The 13,256-nt window shown below is 37.9% G+C and overlaps 1 protein-coding gene across 2 annotated transcripts in view; it reads right to left on the bottom strand.

Moving 5' to 3' along the window:
- The window catches only part of Mfe2 (peroxisomal Multifunctional enzyme type 2), a 130,561-nt gene that overhangs the window by 58,242 nt on the left and 59,063 nt on the right, over window positions 1-13,256 (bottom strand). For both annotated transcript variants that reach the window (XR_010850420.1, XM_067088388.1), the window contains exon 8: window positions 4,895-4,975. Coding sequence is in view for 1 of the 2 variants with exons in the window: in XM_067088388.1 (XP_066944489.1) it covers window positions 4,895-4,975 (81 nt within the window). In the remaining variant the exon portion in view is untranslated. The remainder of the gene's footprint in view (window positions 1-4,894; window positions 4,976-13,256) is intronic.

The following is a 13,256-nucleotide window of genomic DNA, read 5'->3' as shown; positions in this document are numbered from 1 at the left end:
GGGGAGCCCTTCTGGGAGATAAAGAAGTTTCAGGCCTGTGGACTTCAGAACAGATGAAGTGGCACATCAACATGAAGGAATTGACGGCAATTCACTGGGGATTGCAAGTGTTTGCATTGGAGGTGTCTGGGAAGACAATGTCCGTCCTTTCGGACAACCACAGCTCCATCTTATATAAGAAAACAAGGGGAACTCATTCTTTCTCCCTTTGCCAAGCAGCAAACCCTTCTCATTTGGGCGGATCAGAATCGAACCCAGATCCAGACCAGATTCATTCAAGGAAATGCAACATTTTGCAGACAAACTCAGCTGTCGAAGACAAGTTCTCCCCACGGGTGGACTCTAGACCCTCTAGTTTGCATAGAGTTATGGGCTGTGGGAAGACCGATTCTAGATCTGTTTGCGATCGCAAAAAATCGTCTCCCCCTGTATTGTTCGTCAGCGCCAGATCCACAAGCTTGGGTTACAGATGCGATGCTTCTGGATTGGTCGCCTTTCCCCCATTCAAGATGGTTTGCGTAAACAAAAGCACTTGGTCCGGTTGCTGTTGAGTTGGTTATAAACAGTTCCTTTACACTCGGATTCAATTTTCTGCAAGGAAGTGTAATGCTTAGACAGAAGAAACAAAACTATTCCAGAGAATGCAGCAGCCGTAAGTATAGTGTGTTAACCCTTAAACGCCGAGCCTCTATTTACAAAAGTGTCTGCCGTATGCCGGCGGTGTTCGGGAGTTAGCGCCGAAGCGGAAAAAAAGGTTTTTTTCAAAAAATCACAGCACGCTTAGTTTTTAAGATTAAGAGTTCATTTTTGGCTCCTTATTTTTGCCATTGCATGAAGTTTAGTATGCAACCATCAGAAATGAAAAAAATATCATTATCATATATAAATATTGAAATATATAACAGCGCAAAAAAAAAATTTCATATATAATTTTATACAAATCACGCTGTGAGCAAAACGGATAAAGCTAATGAGTTATTTTTTTTTCTTTGTATTGTACACTAAATTGCGATGATTTTGGTATATAACAAATTGTAAAATGATCAAAGCAACACAGAGAAAATATTATCACAAAATGGTGCATGAATTCATAACGCGCGGACATAAATTTTTTTTTTTTTTTTTAAATTCACCATAAATCGAAACATTGTGCTAGAGACTTCTCGTTTGTTGTAAAATGAAGGTAATTGATTGAATACCACTAGACTGTAAGTGTTTTAGCTTACAATTGCAGTTTTCGACCATTTCGGTCGAGTTAAAGTTGACTGAAGGTTGAAATTTTGGCACTTATTGTGATTTATATGAAAATATTTCAAAACTGATAAAAACTACAACCATGAGTTATTTTTTGTTGTATTCTACATAAAATTGCACACATTTTCATATAAAAAACTTTATGTAATGACTAATATAAAACGGTGCAAACATTATGACAAAGTGATGAAAGAATTTCTGAGATGTTCGGCCGAGTTATCGCACGGATGTAAGGAAAAAGTTTTTTCAAAAATTCACCATACATTGAAATATTGTGCTAGAGACTTCCAATTTGTTGCCAAATGAAGGTAAATGATTGAATATTACTAGAATGTAAGAGTTTTAGCTTACAGTTGCGTTTTTCGACCATTTCGGTCAAGTCAAAGTTGACCGAAGGTTGAAATTTTGGCACTTATCGTGATTTATATGAAAATATTTCAAAACTGATAAAAGCTATAACCATGAATTATTTTTTTTTGTATTCTACATGAAATTTCACACATTTTCATATATAAAACTTTATGTAACGACTAATATAAAACGGTGCAAACATTACGACAAAGTGACGAAAGAATTTCTGAGATGTTCAGCCGAGTTACTGCGTGCAAACATAAGGAAAAAATTTTATTCAAAAATTCACCATAAATCGAAATATTGTGCTAGAGACTTCCAATTTGTTGCAAAATGAAGGTAAATGATTGAATATTACTAGAATGTAAGAGTTTTAGCTTAAAATTGCATTTTTTGACCATTTCGGTCGAGTCAAAGTTGACCGAAGGTTGAAATTTTGGCACTTATCGTGATTTATATGAAAATATGTCAAAACTGATAAAAGCTACAACCATGAGTTATTTTTTGTTGTATTCTACATGAAATTGTGCATATTTTCATATATAAAACTTTATGTAATCGCTAATAGAAAACTGTGCAAAAATTACAACAGTGACTAAAGAATTTCTGAGATTGTAAGAGCCTGACGCCGTCTCTTCCAAAATGTGTGTGTTCGTCGTCCATCAGAGTGGCGAGACGTTTGGCGTCTTCACAAACAGAAACATACACACAGTTTGATACAGAAGATCTGTTGGAACATTATGAGTACATGATTAGAATGCTTGCATGGCAATGCGAGTAGTGGTGATTGTACATACATCAAGACAACAATGGTTAGGGAGAAACAGATGGAAATATTGTATGCTTGAAATTGCGTTCCTTTAAAGAAAACCAGATGCTCTTGTTGTCTTGTCCACTCCAATGGACGACGAACACACGTGTGTTTGGAAGAGACAGTGTCAGGCTCTTACAAGATTTTCAGCAGAGTTAGTGCGGATGTCAGGAAAAAGTTTTTTTCAAAAATTCATCATAAATAGAAATATTGTGCTAGAGACTTCCAATTTGTTGCAAAATGAAGGTAAATGATTGAATATTACTAGAATGTAAGAGTTTCAGCTTACAATTGCATTTTTTTACCATTTCGATCAGGTCAAAGTTGACTGAAGGTTGAAATTTTGGCACTTATCGTGATTTATATGAAAATATGTCAAAACTGATAAAAGCTACAACCATGAGTTATTTTTTGTTGTATTCTACATGAAATTGCACACATTTTCATATATAAAACTTTATGTAATGGCTAATAGAAAACAGTGCAAAAATTACGACAAAGTGACTAAAGAATTTCTGAGATTTTCAGCAGTCAGCACGGACGTAAGGAAAAAGTTTTTTCAAAAATTCACCACAAATCGAAATATTGTGCTAGAGACTTCTCGTTTGTTGCAAAATGAAGGTAAATGATTGAATATTACTAGAGTAAGAGTTTTAGCTTACAATTGCATTTTTCTACCATTTCGGTAGAGTCAAAGTTGACCGAAGGTTGAAATTTTGGCACTTATCGTGATTTATATGAAAATATGTCAAAATTGATCAAAGCTACACCCATGAGTTATTTTTTGTTGTATTCTACATGAAATTGCACACATTTTCATATATAAAACTTTATGTAAAGGCTACTAGAAAACGGTGCAAAAATTACGACAAAGTGACTAAAGAATTTCTGAGATTTTCAGCAGAGTTAGCTGATGCTTTCTTTTGGGATAAGAAAGAAATTCGCGCATGCGCAGCTGGATCACGCTTGTAAACAAAACAACAGCGTGATCCGTGAACTCCCAGCATCCCTCAAGGCACGTGATTTAAAATATTTTGCAAACGAGGCCTATGAGTATTTTTCCGCGAATATTTAAAAAAGCTTTTTGTAGTCAACGTATTTTACGTCCACTAGGCACCTGACAGACAACTTTTGTCAACGTAAAATACGTCCAGTCGGCGTTAAAGGGTTAATGATAAATTGTGGAACTTTTATTTTAGTTAAAACATCAAATTGAAATGACGAATTTTTAAAACACTTTACACTTTCCACAACTAACAATCTGCGATTACGACTTAACGCTGGCTATGTGTTAACAAGAGAAGCCAGTTTTTTTGGCTTTCACACACAAATTAACTACCAGTTACAAAAGTTTAAAACTAACACTTTGACTGGGACTTAAAACTAAGCACTTAACTTGCTTCTTTATTTTGTGTTTCCATAATTATTGAATTTTGGAGCACTGACAAGAATCAAATTTGTTCAAAAACGACCAATGGAAACTAACGGCCTCCTGGCCTCTTGCCAGTCTGTTGTCGACAATATGGTGGACTGCGCACGCACAATAATCACTTCCTCTTCTAGCAGTTTGACGAAGAAAAGAACCTAAATAATGTCACAGGGTTTATCATTATGACATAATACCTGGCCACAACACCGACTAAAAGAGAATTCTTTGATATTAGTTTGGTCTACCATGGAGTTCTGACAGACCCATGGAAGGTAACTCCTAAAGGATGAAACAAGTGACTATGCTATAAAAAATATTCCTCTATACACTCACTTCTGCCTCTTTAGGCAATTGTATATCACAACTTCATCAAAGCTCTTGCTCAATTTCTTGTAGCATCTACCTTATGATTACTCCCTCTCCCTAATTCTAAATCATCTGTACTGTTATTTGCAGCATACCTTTGGCTTAGCTGCACCCCCTTTTTAGTCTTTCACTTTACCTCCAATCCTACTTTCTTTCTTCAATCTTGCTGTCCAACCCCTCTAACTATTACTTCTTACTGCAACTGTGGGGGGTCTTCTTCCAGTTCCACCTTTGGGTCCTAGTACTTCATCTTCATTTTCTGGATCTCTTCATCTTACTGGCCAACCACTTACCTTGAAAGCCTAAATTTCATGAAATAATGAAAATAAATCTTTCACAAATACTCTCCAGAGCTTTCCAATGCAAAACCAAACAGCTCTGCATAACCTACAAGAATCCGCCACTCAGCACTATTCACAGATTCTGTGCTTACCCTACAAATATTGCATCAACATCTTGTTCTCCTTTTAGACCTTGATCTTATTACTACAAATACAGTGTATTTTAAATATACACAGTAACAATACAGCACTTGTTCACTAGATGTACTGGATTACATCAGGGCATTCTAACAATAAGCAGTTTTGACTAAATGATTTCAAATGGAGCAAACCCTTATGAATAGTGAGGTCAACTTTAAATTTAAAATTATCTTATCACACCTGCACATAACTGCTACTTACAGGGCCTGTTACTCCCAGTGAAGCTGAGGCTGCTGTTGGATTTGATGTAACTGCTGGTTCAGAGCTCAGTTCTTGTAGTCCCTGTAACAAAACATAACACTGCTACAGTTTGTGCAAATTTTGTGAGCAAAACAATTTATAACTTCCTCACTAATATGAACATAACATAGACAATATGCAGGCTAAAAAATTACAAGCAATTAAATTTTTTAAAATACAGTAATCCTTCAATTATCAGGATGGTCATTACCTGAAACTCAACATTATCCGACACACCTGGACCAGGGATCAAGGCCCAAAAAATATGATATATAAAAATTTGTAAAAATTTGAACAAAACTGCCCTCCAGTGGTTGACAATGCTGCACGGCCTCAAGAAAATGTTGGTCCCACTGCCTACACTCAGACTGACTGGGAAAAGGTTTTGGGAGGTGGGGGAGGACTCTAGAAGTTTCCATTGGGGTCAGATGGCTTGGTGCCAACGGAGAAGAGGGACAGTAAGGCTGGGTAGAGGAAGGCTCAGAGGTGTTGTTTTGGAAGGTGGGTGGAGCAGGGGAGCAGTTTCTATGGCTGGGTGGGGATGCAGTATTGGATGGGTGAAGAGGGCTAGGTAGACCTGACTTGACAGAGCTTGTTTGGTTTCATGTTTTTATGTTTATGATACAGCAATTCACATTTTATTAACACACACACACACTCCACTTTTAATTTATATTTTATGCTACAGTACTCTTATTTATATTTTTCTGTTTTCTAATTTTTTATTCTTACAAAACAAAGTATATATATGCAATCATGAATAGGGTACCAGAGAGAGAGAGAGAGAGAGAGAGAGAGAGAGAGAGAGAGAGAGAGAGAGAGAGAGAGAGAGAGAAAGTTAAGTATACCTTAGTTTGACCAGACCACTGAGCTGATTAACAGCTCTCCTAGGACTGGCCTGAAGAATTAGATTTATTTTATGTGGCTAAGAACCAAGTGGTTACCTAGCAACGGGGCCTACAGCTTATAGCGAGAAATGACTTTCTATCAACAGAAATAAATTCCTCTTATTCTTCATTGGCCGGTCAGATTCGAACTCGCGGCCAGCAGGGCGCTAGCTGAGAACGGAACCCAACCGCCCAACCAGGAACTAGAGAGAGAGCCGAGTTGAAATACCGATAAAATATTCTCTTATGTACTGTTATGATATCTGTATATTTGTGATATTCATACTTAAAATCAACTTAACTTGCAATGAAATATGGTACAGTAAATCAAGCAAAGCTAAAAAAAAAAAAGGAAAAATGGCAACATGTATGTATACATTAATTCCATTGCTACAGCCTGTTTGGTTTTGTGTTGTCTACATATGAAATTTGGATTTTAAATATTTTTACGGTGATTAGAGATAAAACATCAAGTGATGGAATATTCTGTTGTGTACTGCTATAATATGTTGGGTAATTATACTTGGTCAACTAAACTTGTAAGGAAATACGGTACAGTAAATCGGACAAAGCAAAAAATATTACATCACGTACCTACATATGGACACACTCATTTGATGGTGTTTTGAACTTCCTGGAGTTTGTTTGGTTTGGTGTTTTTATGTTTATGGTTCAGTAATTGACATTTCATTAAAGTATATGTACAGTACTGATATACAGTAAAGAGAGAGAGAGAGAGAGAGAGAGAGAGAGAGAGAGAGAGAGAGAGAGAGAGAGAGAGAGAGAGAGAGAGAGAAACATTAACTGAGGTGTTTACATCAAAGTCTAAGTACAGTAACACATACAGTCCACTTTTTATCTATATTTTATGCAACAGTATCCTTGTTTATTACCTTTTTCTGTATTTTCTAATTTTTATTCTTACAAACCACAATATAAATGCAATCATGTGAATAGTGTACGAGAGAGAGAGAGAGAGAGAGAGAGAGAGAGAGAGAGAGAGAGAGAGAGAGAGAGAGAAACAGCCGAGTTGAAATGAAATATATGATACAATAAATTAAGCAAAGCAAAAAAAAGAAGAAATGGCAACCTTTTACGCACGCACTAATTCCGTGGTGTGGGTAAACTTGCTACAGCCTGTTTGGTTTTGTGTTGCCTACATATGAAATTGGGATTTTAAATATTTTTCCAGTGATTAGAGATGAAACATCAACAGTAATGAAATATTTCTCTTATGCAATGTTATAATATGTTTGATAATCATACTTGGAGTCAACTAAACTTGTAATGAAATACGGTACAATAAATCACACAAGGCAAAAAATATGATAACACATACCTACGTATGCACGCACTCATTAGTTGGTGTCGTTAAATTTCTGGAGTTTGTTTAGTTTTGTGTTTTTATGTTTAAGATTCAGTAACTGATATTTCACTAAGGATATGTATAAAGGAATCGAGTCTATAATTTAATAAATTCATATCTTAATAAATGCACAAAGGATTACAGAAAATCATTGATAAAGACAGAGAAGAAAACAGAAAATGGGTGATAACACACTAAGTGATCCCAGATGCCAAGTTTGACCAATTGTTGCCCATATGAATTAAAACATTTATCTCATACAGTACTCAGAAAAGAACTAATTGAGACTTTGACCTCGCTCGGTGACCTCTTGCGCACTATAACATTAACTCGATAACAACCATTGAGCAAAATGTACAGATAAGTAAACATGAAACATTAATGGAAAAGGGAACCCATATGGACAAAACTTGGGAAAATTATACCAGATTTGGCATCGAATGATGTCCATACATACGAAGACTCTGGAAGCAGTCAGCTGGAAAAAGGCATCAGGGTAGAGAGTGTGTGAGATGTGTGGAGAGGTGACAGTGAAAGCTCAAAGTATGTTGTGAACTTATATAAAATTTCTGAATGCCCAAAGTCTAAGTAAAAATTCTAAGTTCAAGAATTTTACAAAGTGACTTTTAAAATAGACTCAGTTACTAATACCCATTAAAAGGTGGAAAGTTATATATAATTTTGAGGGTAAATAATATTCATTTTAAACCAAGATTTCAAAAAACACTCCTGAAATTTCCAAGATAGCTGACATCTGAGCATGATAAGTGTAAGCTCCAACATAGTTAAATATCAAGCAGCTTGTACCTATGGAAGTGAAAGCATGCAGTACAACAGACAGTTTTCAAGAAGTGAATACCTTCCCCATTACAATGTACAGTGCTGACATATGAGAGAGAGAGAGAGAGAGAGAGAGAGAGAGAGAGAGAGAGAGAGAGAGCTGTTTACATTAAAGCCTAATACGGTAACGCACACACTCTTACACTATATTGTTTATACTTTATGCTATAGTATTCTCATTTATATTTTTACTGCTCATTTTTTAGCCTCATTTTGACTTTTCTGAGCTCGTCCCTGTGTCAGCTGGAATTATTAAGAAATTTCTAAATGTAATCAGAGAAAAAGCTATAGGAATGCTGTTACTACCCCCAGATCGAACATCTATTATGAAATAGACTCATTAATGCTGATTGTTGTCACTGAAAGACTGCACTCTGTAGACATCCCAATGACTGTTTGCCCGTTTCTGTACTCATTCCATTCTAGCACATTTTTCCTTTAAGAAATAAACATTTTAAACCATCTTCGTGTGGGGTTTTATTATCATTTTTATGGTGATTAAAGATGAAATATCCATGATGACCTTGATAAAACATTTCTCTTGCATTCTGTTATGTGTGTTAATCATACTTAGAATTAGCAAATAAACTTTTAAAAACATACCAGTAAATCCCTCTCCAAGGTGGTGCTTTCTTTTGTCAAAACAATGGATGACAAAAATTTATTGTAACATGTATGTACATTGGCATACACTCATTTGATGGCATCAATTCATTTTAGTTTTGTATTTTTATGTTTATGACAACAGTACTTATCAATTCATTAAAGGGTTTATTCAGTTAAAGTCTTAGCTCCATCTCTCCCGACTATGTCAGAGTGGGGAGGAGAGGTGGGCTGAGAGGAGTTCCTGTTTGTTGTTCCATCCGAGAGTTTTGGGTTTGCTAGGGCATCTAAGAGAGAGAGAGAAAAATAAAAAGGGGATCTTCTTTATGCATTGCCCTTCTGCCCTATGGGTCGGTTGTTGGTTGGACTGCGTTACAGGAATTTCTCTCCCTTCCACCCCTCTTCCTCTCCTCTCTCTCCTCCCTTTTACTGTCTGGGCTGCGCCTTCAGGGAGGGTGAGAGAGCTGAACTTTAGACTAGAATGTTTCCTATCAGTAAACAAACAAATCAGAGACAGCTGTTTTTCGGCGTCCGATTTTGCCCCGTCCACTTGAGGATTTTACTTTAACATAATGTTAGTTTACCTTTATTCTGGTGTCAACCCATTTTATATCACCTTCAGGGTTCAAACACTTCCTCGCTGGTTCCGCCCCTGGTTTACCACTCCGGTGGTTTTGGTTTCAGTAGGTTGGCCTCCAGCCCGCCCTCCCGCTGTAACCAAGTAGCGGAGGCACGGGATCTCGATGTTCCGCCAGAACTCTATGACCAGCAGTGTACTGCTATCTAAATATTCACTTACTACCGGACTCCGAATACTTTAAATTATTTTACAATTAAGAGTTGCATGATCCTAGTTTTAATTTAGTGTGTGTCATGTTTTGCTCTGGTTTATTGTCCCGCCGGAATGCTCCGGCGGTCGGTATAAATTAATACTTACTGCGGACTCCGAATTATACTTTATTGATTTTACAATTAAGCATGATCCTAGGTTAAGGTCCTACTCCGTCGAACTATCTGTTTTGCTCTGTTTTATCGTCCCGCGGAAGAAATATGGCTCCAAAATGGCAGAATAAAAATTTTTGACTTTTTTAATGAAAAACTCAATAAAAAAAAAAAACAAAAATTGCAGTTTACATCATTTACAATACACATTAAAGGGTATGTAAGCATTAAAAGTAAGGTTTTCTTAGGATTTTTTTAACGATTTAGTTTACATATACCCATTTTACATACAGGCAGTGACGTTTTACGGGTTTCTGGCTTTTACTGACTCTGCATAAAAGAAACCACATTGTAAACCGGGGGGAAATATTCTGCCTGTAAGAAATATGCAAAATGGCAAATAAAAATTTTGTAATTCCATCGTTTTCAATACAGGTTTTCAGGACTTTTTACGATTTTCGAAGATTAACAGCAATTTGGTTTTGCATAAAAACGGGCTTTGTAAACCGGGACTCTAGTACTGTATATGCAACAAATAAAAATTATAATTCCATTAATACAGGCAGTTCCCGGTTAACAGCGATTCGGTTTTATGGGGCTTGTCTAGTGACGAAAATCGGCAATTTTCAGCGAAAATCGCCGATTTCCACTTATCGGCGCCAATAATTGGGTATTGGCACCAATACATACCTAACAGAGGTGCCGATAACCCCCGAAAATCGCCGAAAAAGCGCTGAAATCGCCACTTTTCGGTTAGTGGCGATTTTCGGTTATCATCACACCCTCAGAAACAGAACCCCACCGATAACCAGGGACTGCCTGTAATGACATTTTTATGATAAAATAAAGTTTTATTTATATCTACCAAGTAATTTCATTACTTACAGTTTCGCTTGCTGGCAGCTTACAAACTTTGACATTTGCAGTAGCTCTAGTGTTGGTGCAGGTGACTAGTCCCCGCCCACTTTCGGGGTAAGCGAGGAATGACTTCAGCAAAGAGCTCAATTGTTTTTGACCTTCTTTCCATATCAGGGTAGGAGGGAGGGCTATGATTTGTAATTACTTGGTAAGTATATATGAAACTTTATTTTATCATAAAAATACCATATAATTATAAATTTTATATATATATATATATATATATATATATATATATATATATATATATATATATATATATATATATATATATATATATATATATATATATATATATATATATATATATATATATATATATATAATGTAACTTACCAAGTAATTACATTGCTGAATCCCAAATTGACACAGACGTGAGATATGGATTTTTCTACCCAAAAACATTACGGATGATAATGAGTCAGAGAACAAAATTATTAGCATTGGTACAATGCTTGTCATTCCTTACCTGGTAAGAGAGCTGCTGCAGGTAGATACTGCCTCTGGTCACACTCATCTTAATCATGTACTATGTGGCGAGTTGGCCAAACGCACCTCTACATCAGTGGGTACTTTGCAGCAAGGGATGAACCCACTGACTAACAAAGTATACAAGTAGCCAATTGGTCCTGCCCTGGGCACAGTACTGACAAACCGGGGCACAGTGCTGACAAACCAAATAACCATAATAAAAAAAAACATGAATATCACATACACTATAAAATATAAAAACACCACCCACCCATTAAAACTAAGGCTGGTGAGTCTCCAGGTACAAAGTACCCCTAAGGCTCTCATTATGACTCAACACCTGAGTTCAAGGCAGAGAGAAAAGGAAGGACGAAAAGCTTCCTACGGCTTCCTCCCCCAACACCATGCCAGCCACGGATAATGGTCCTAAAGTACTACAATTTTCAACAGTAGTTTCCACATCACAAAGATAATGGCTCGCAAAGACAGACTTGCAAATCCAATAAGTCACTTGAAGAATTGAAGATAGGGACAGGTTGTGGTTGAAGGCTAACGGCGTGGAGACCTCTCTGATCTCATGAGCCTTAGCTGCGACGGACAATAAAGCTTCCTCTCCAATCTGAGAACTGGCTTCAGAAATTATATCCTTCTAAAAGAAAGACAAGCCATTTTTGGGCAAGGAATGAGACAGATTTCTAACTGAGCACCATAAATTACTCATACTCAAATCTTCTTTGTTCTGTGCAAGTAGTACCTCAGTGCTCTTACTGGGCACAGAACTCTCTCCTCCTCATCTGGGCCCAATATTTCCATCAGGCTTTTAACTGTGAAGGAACAAGGCCAGGGTTTGGTTGGATCTTTATTTTTAGCTAAAAAGCCCAGGGTGAAAGAACATATGACATCACCTTGGGAAAATCCAACTCTCTTGTCAAGAGCGTGCACCTCAATGACCCTATGGCGGTTGCTAATGCTGCTAGAAAAAGGGTAAGGTTTCATAGCAAAGCAGAATGAAGAAGCTCGAAGCAAGGTCCCAAGAGCCACTTCAAAACTACATCCAAATTCCAAGAGACAGCCTCTTGCCCCTTGGATTTGGAGGTATCAAAAGATTTTAGGTCGGATAGGTTTTGATTGGCTGAGAGATCCATTCCTCTGTGCCAAAACACCGAGCTCAACATAGCCCTGTATCCTCTGATCAGAGATCTTAGAGGAGGAAAGGTTCCTCAGTGTCCTCAAGTACAGGAGAAAATCAGCAATGTTTGTTACAGACGTCTTAGAAGACGAGATGTCATATCTTCTACACCAGGCTCTGAAGACTGTCCAACTGACTTGATAGACCTTGTTGGAAGAAGGGCGTCTACAATTTGCAATTGCTCTTGAAAACCCCTTCTGTCAGAGGAGTTTCTTGACAGTCTGAACCCTGTCAGGGCCAGAGTGGACAGTCCTTGGTGGAACTGCCCGAAGTGGAGCTGTCTAAGCAGACTTGGTCTCTGTGGTAACAACCTTGGGAAGTCTGTCAGCAGCTTGAGGAGATCTGGAAACCATTCCTGTCATGGCCAGAACAGGGCCACTAGTCACTGTGACATTCGTGTGGTTGAGGATCTTGTTGAGGACTTCCCATATCATGCAGAATGGTGGGAAGGCATAGAGATCCTTGTGTGACCAGTCTTGTAGCATGGCGTCCGTCGCCCATGCTAGAGGGTCTGGTACTGGTGAACAAAAGACTGGTAGATGATGATTCTTGGATGTTGCAAACAGATCTACAAGAGGTCTCCCCACAGTTTCCACTGATTCTCACACACCTGCAGATGAAGAGTCCACTCTGTGGGTAGCACCTGACAGCGACAGCTCAGCCTGTCTGCAAGGATGTTGAGCTTGCCCTAGATGAACCGCGTCACCAACTTGGTCTGGTTGTGGTGTGCCCATAAAAGGAGATTTCTCGCTGCTTTGCAAAGGGAGAATGAATGCGTCCCTCAGGGCCATAGTGTCGTCTGAGTGTACGGTCACTACTTGATCGTGGACTACCGACGCAAAATGCTGAAGGCCTAGCCAAATTGCTGTCAGCTCCTTGAGGATGATATATGGCAGTGAATCTGCTCCTGGGACCAAGTTCCTGACACTTCTTGGGTGCCTAGAAGCGTCCCTAACCCCAATTCGATGCATCTGCATAGAAGTCTAGGTTGGGGTTCAATGGAACAAGGGACCTCCCTTCTGACTTCCACCACAGATCTTCCTTTATTTCTTGCGATATCAGAAAGACAAATGTGTCCGGACGAACTTTCCTGCCCCAGCTGGCCTG

This window comes from Macrobrachium rosenbergii, chromosome 44 (genome assembly GCF_040412425.1).
Source record: "Macrobrachium rosenbergii isolate ZJJX-2024 chromosome 44, ASM4041242v1, whole genome shotgun sequence".
Classification (NCBI taxonomy): Eukaryota; Metazoa; Arthropoda; class Malacostraca; order Decapoda; family Palaemonidae; genus Macrobrachium; species Macrobrachium rosenbergii.
This window is presented reverse-complemented; position numbering and strand designations above follow the sequence as displayed.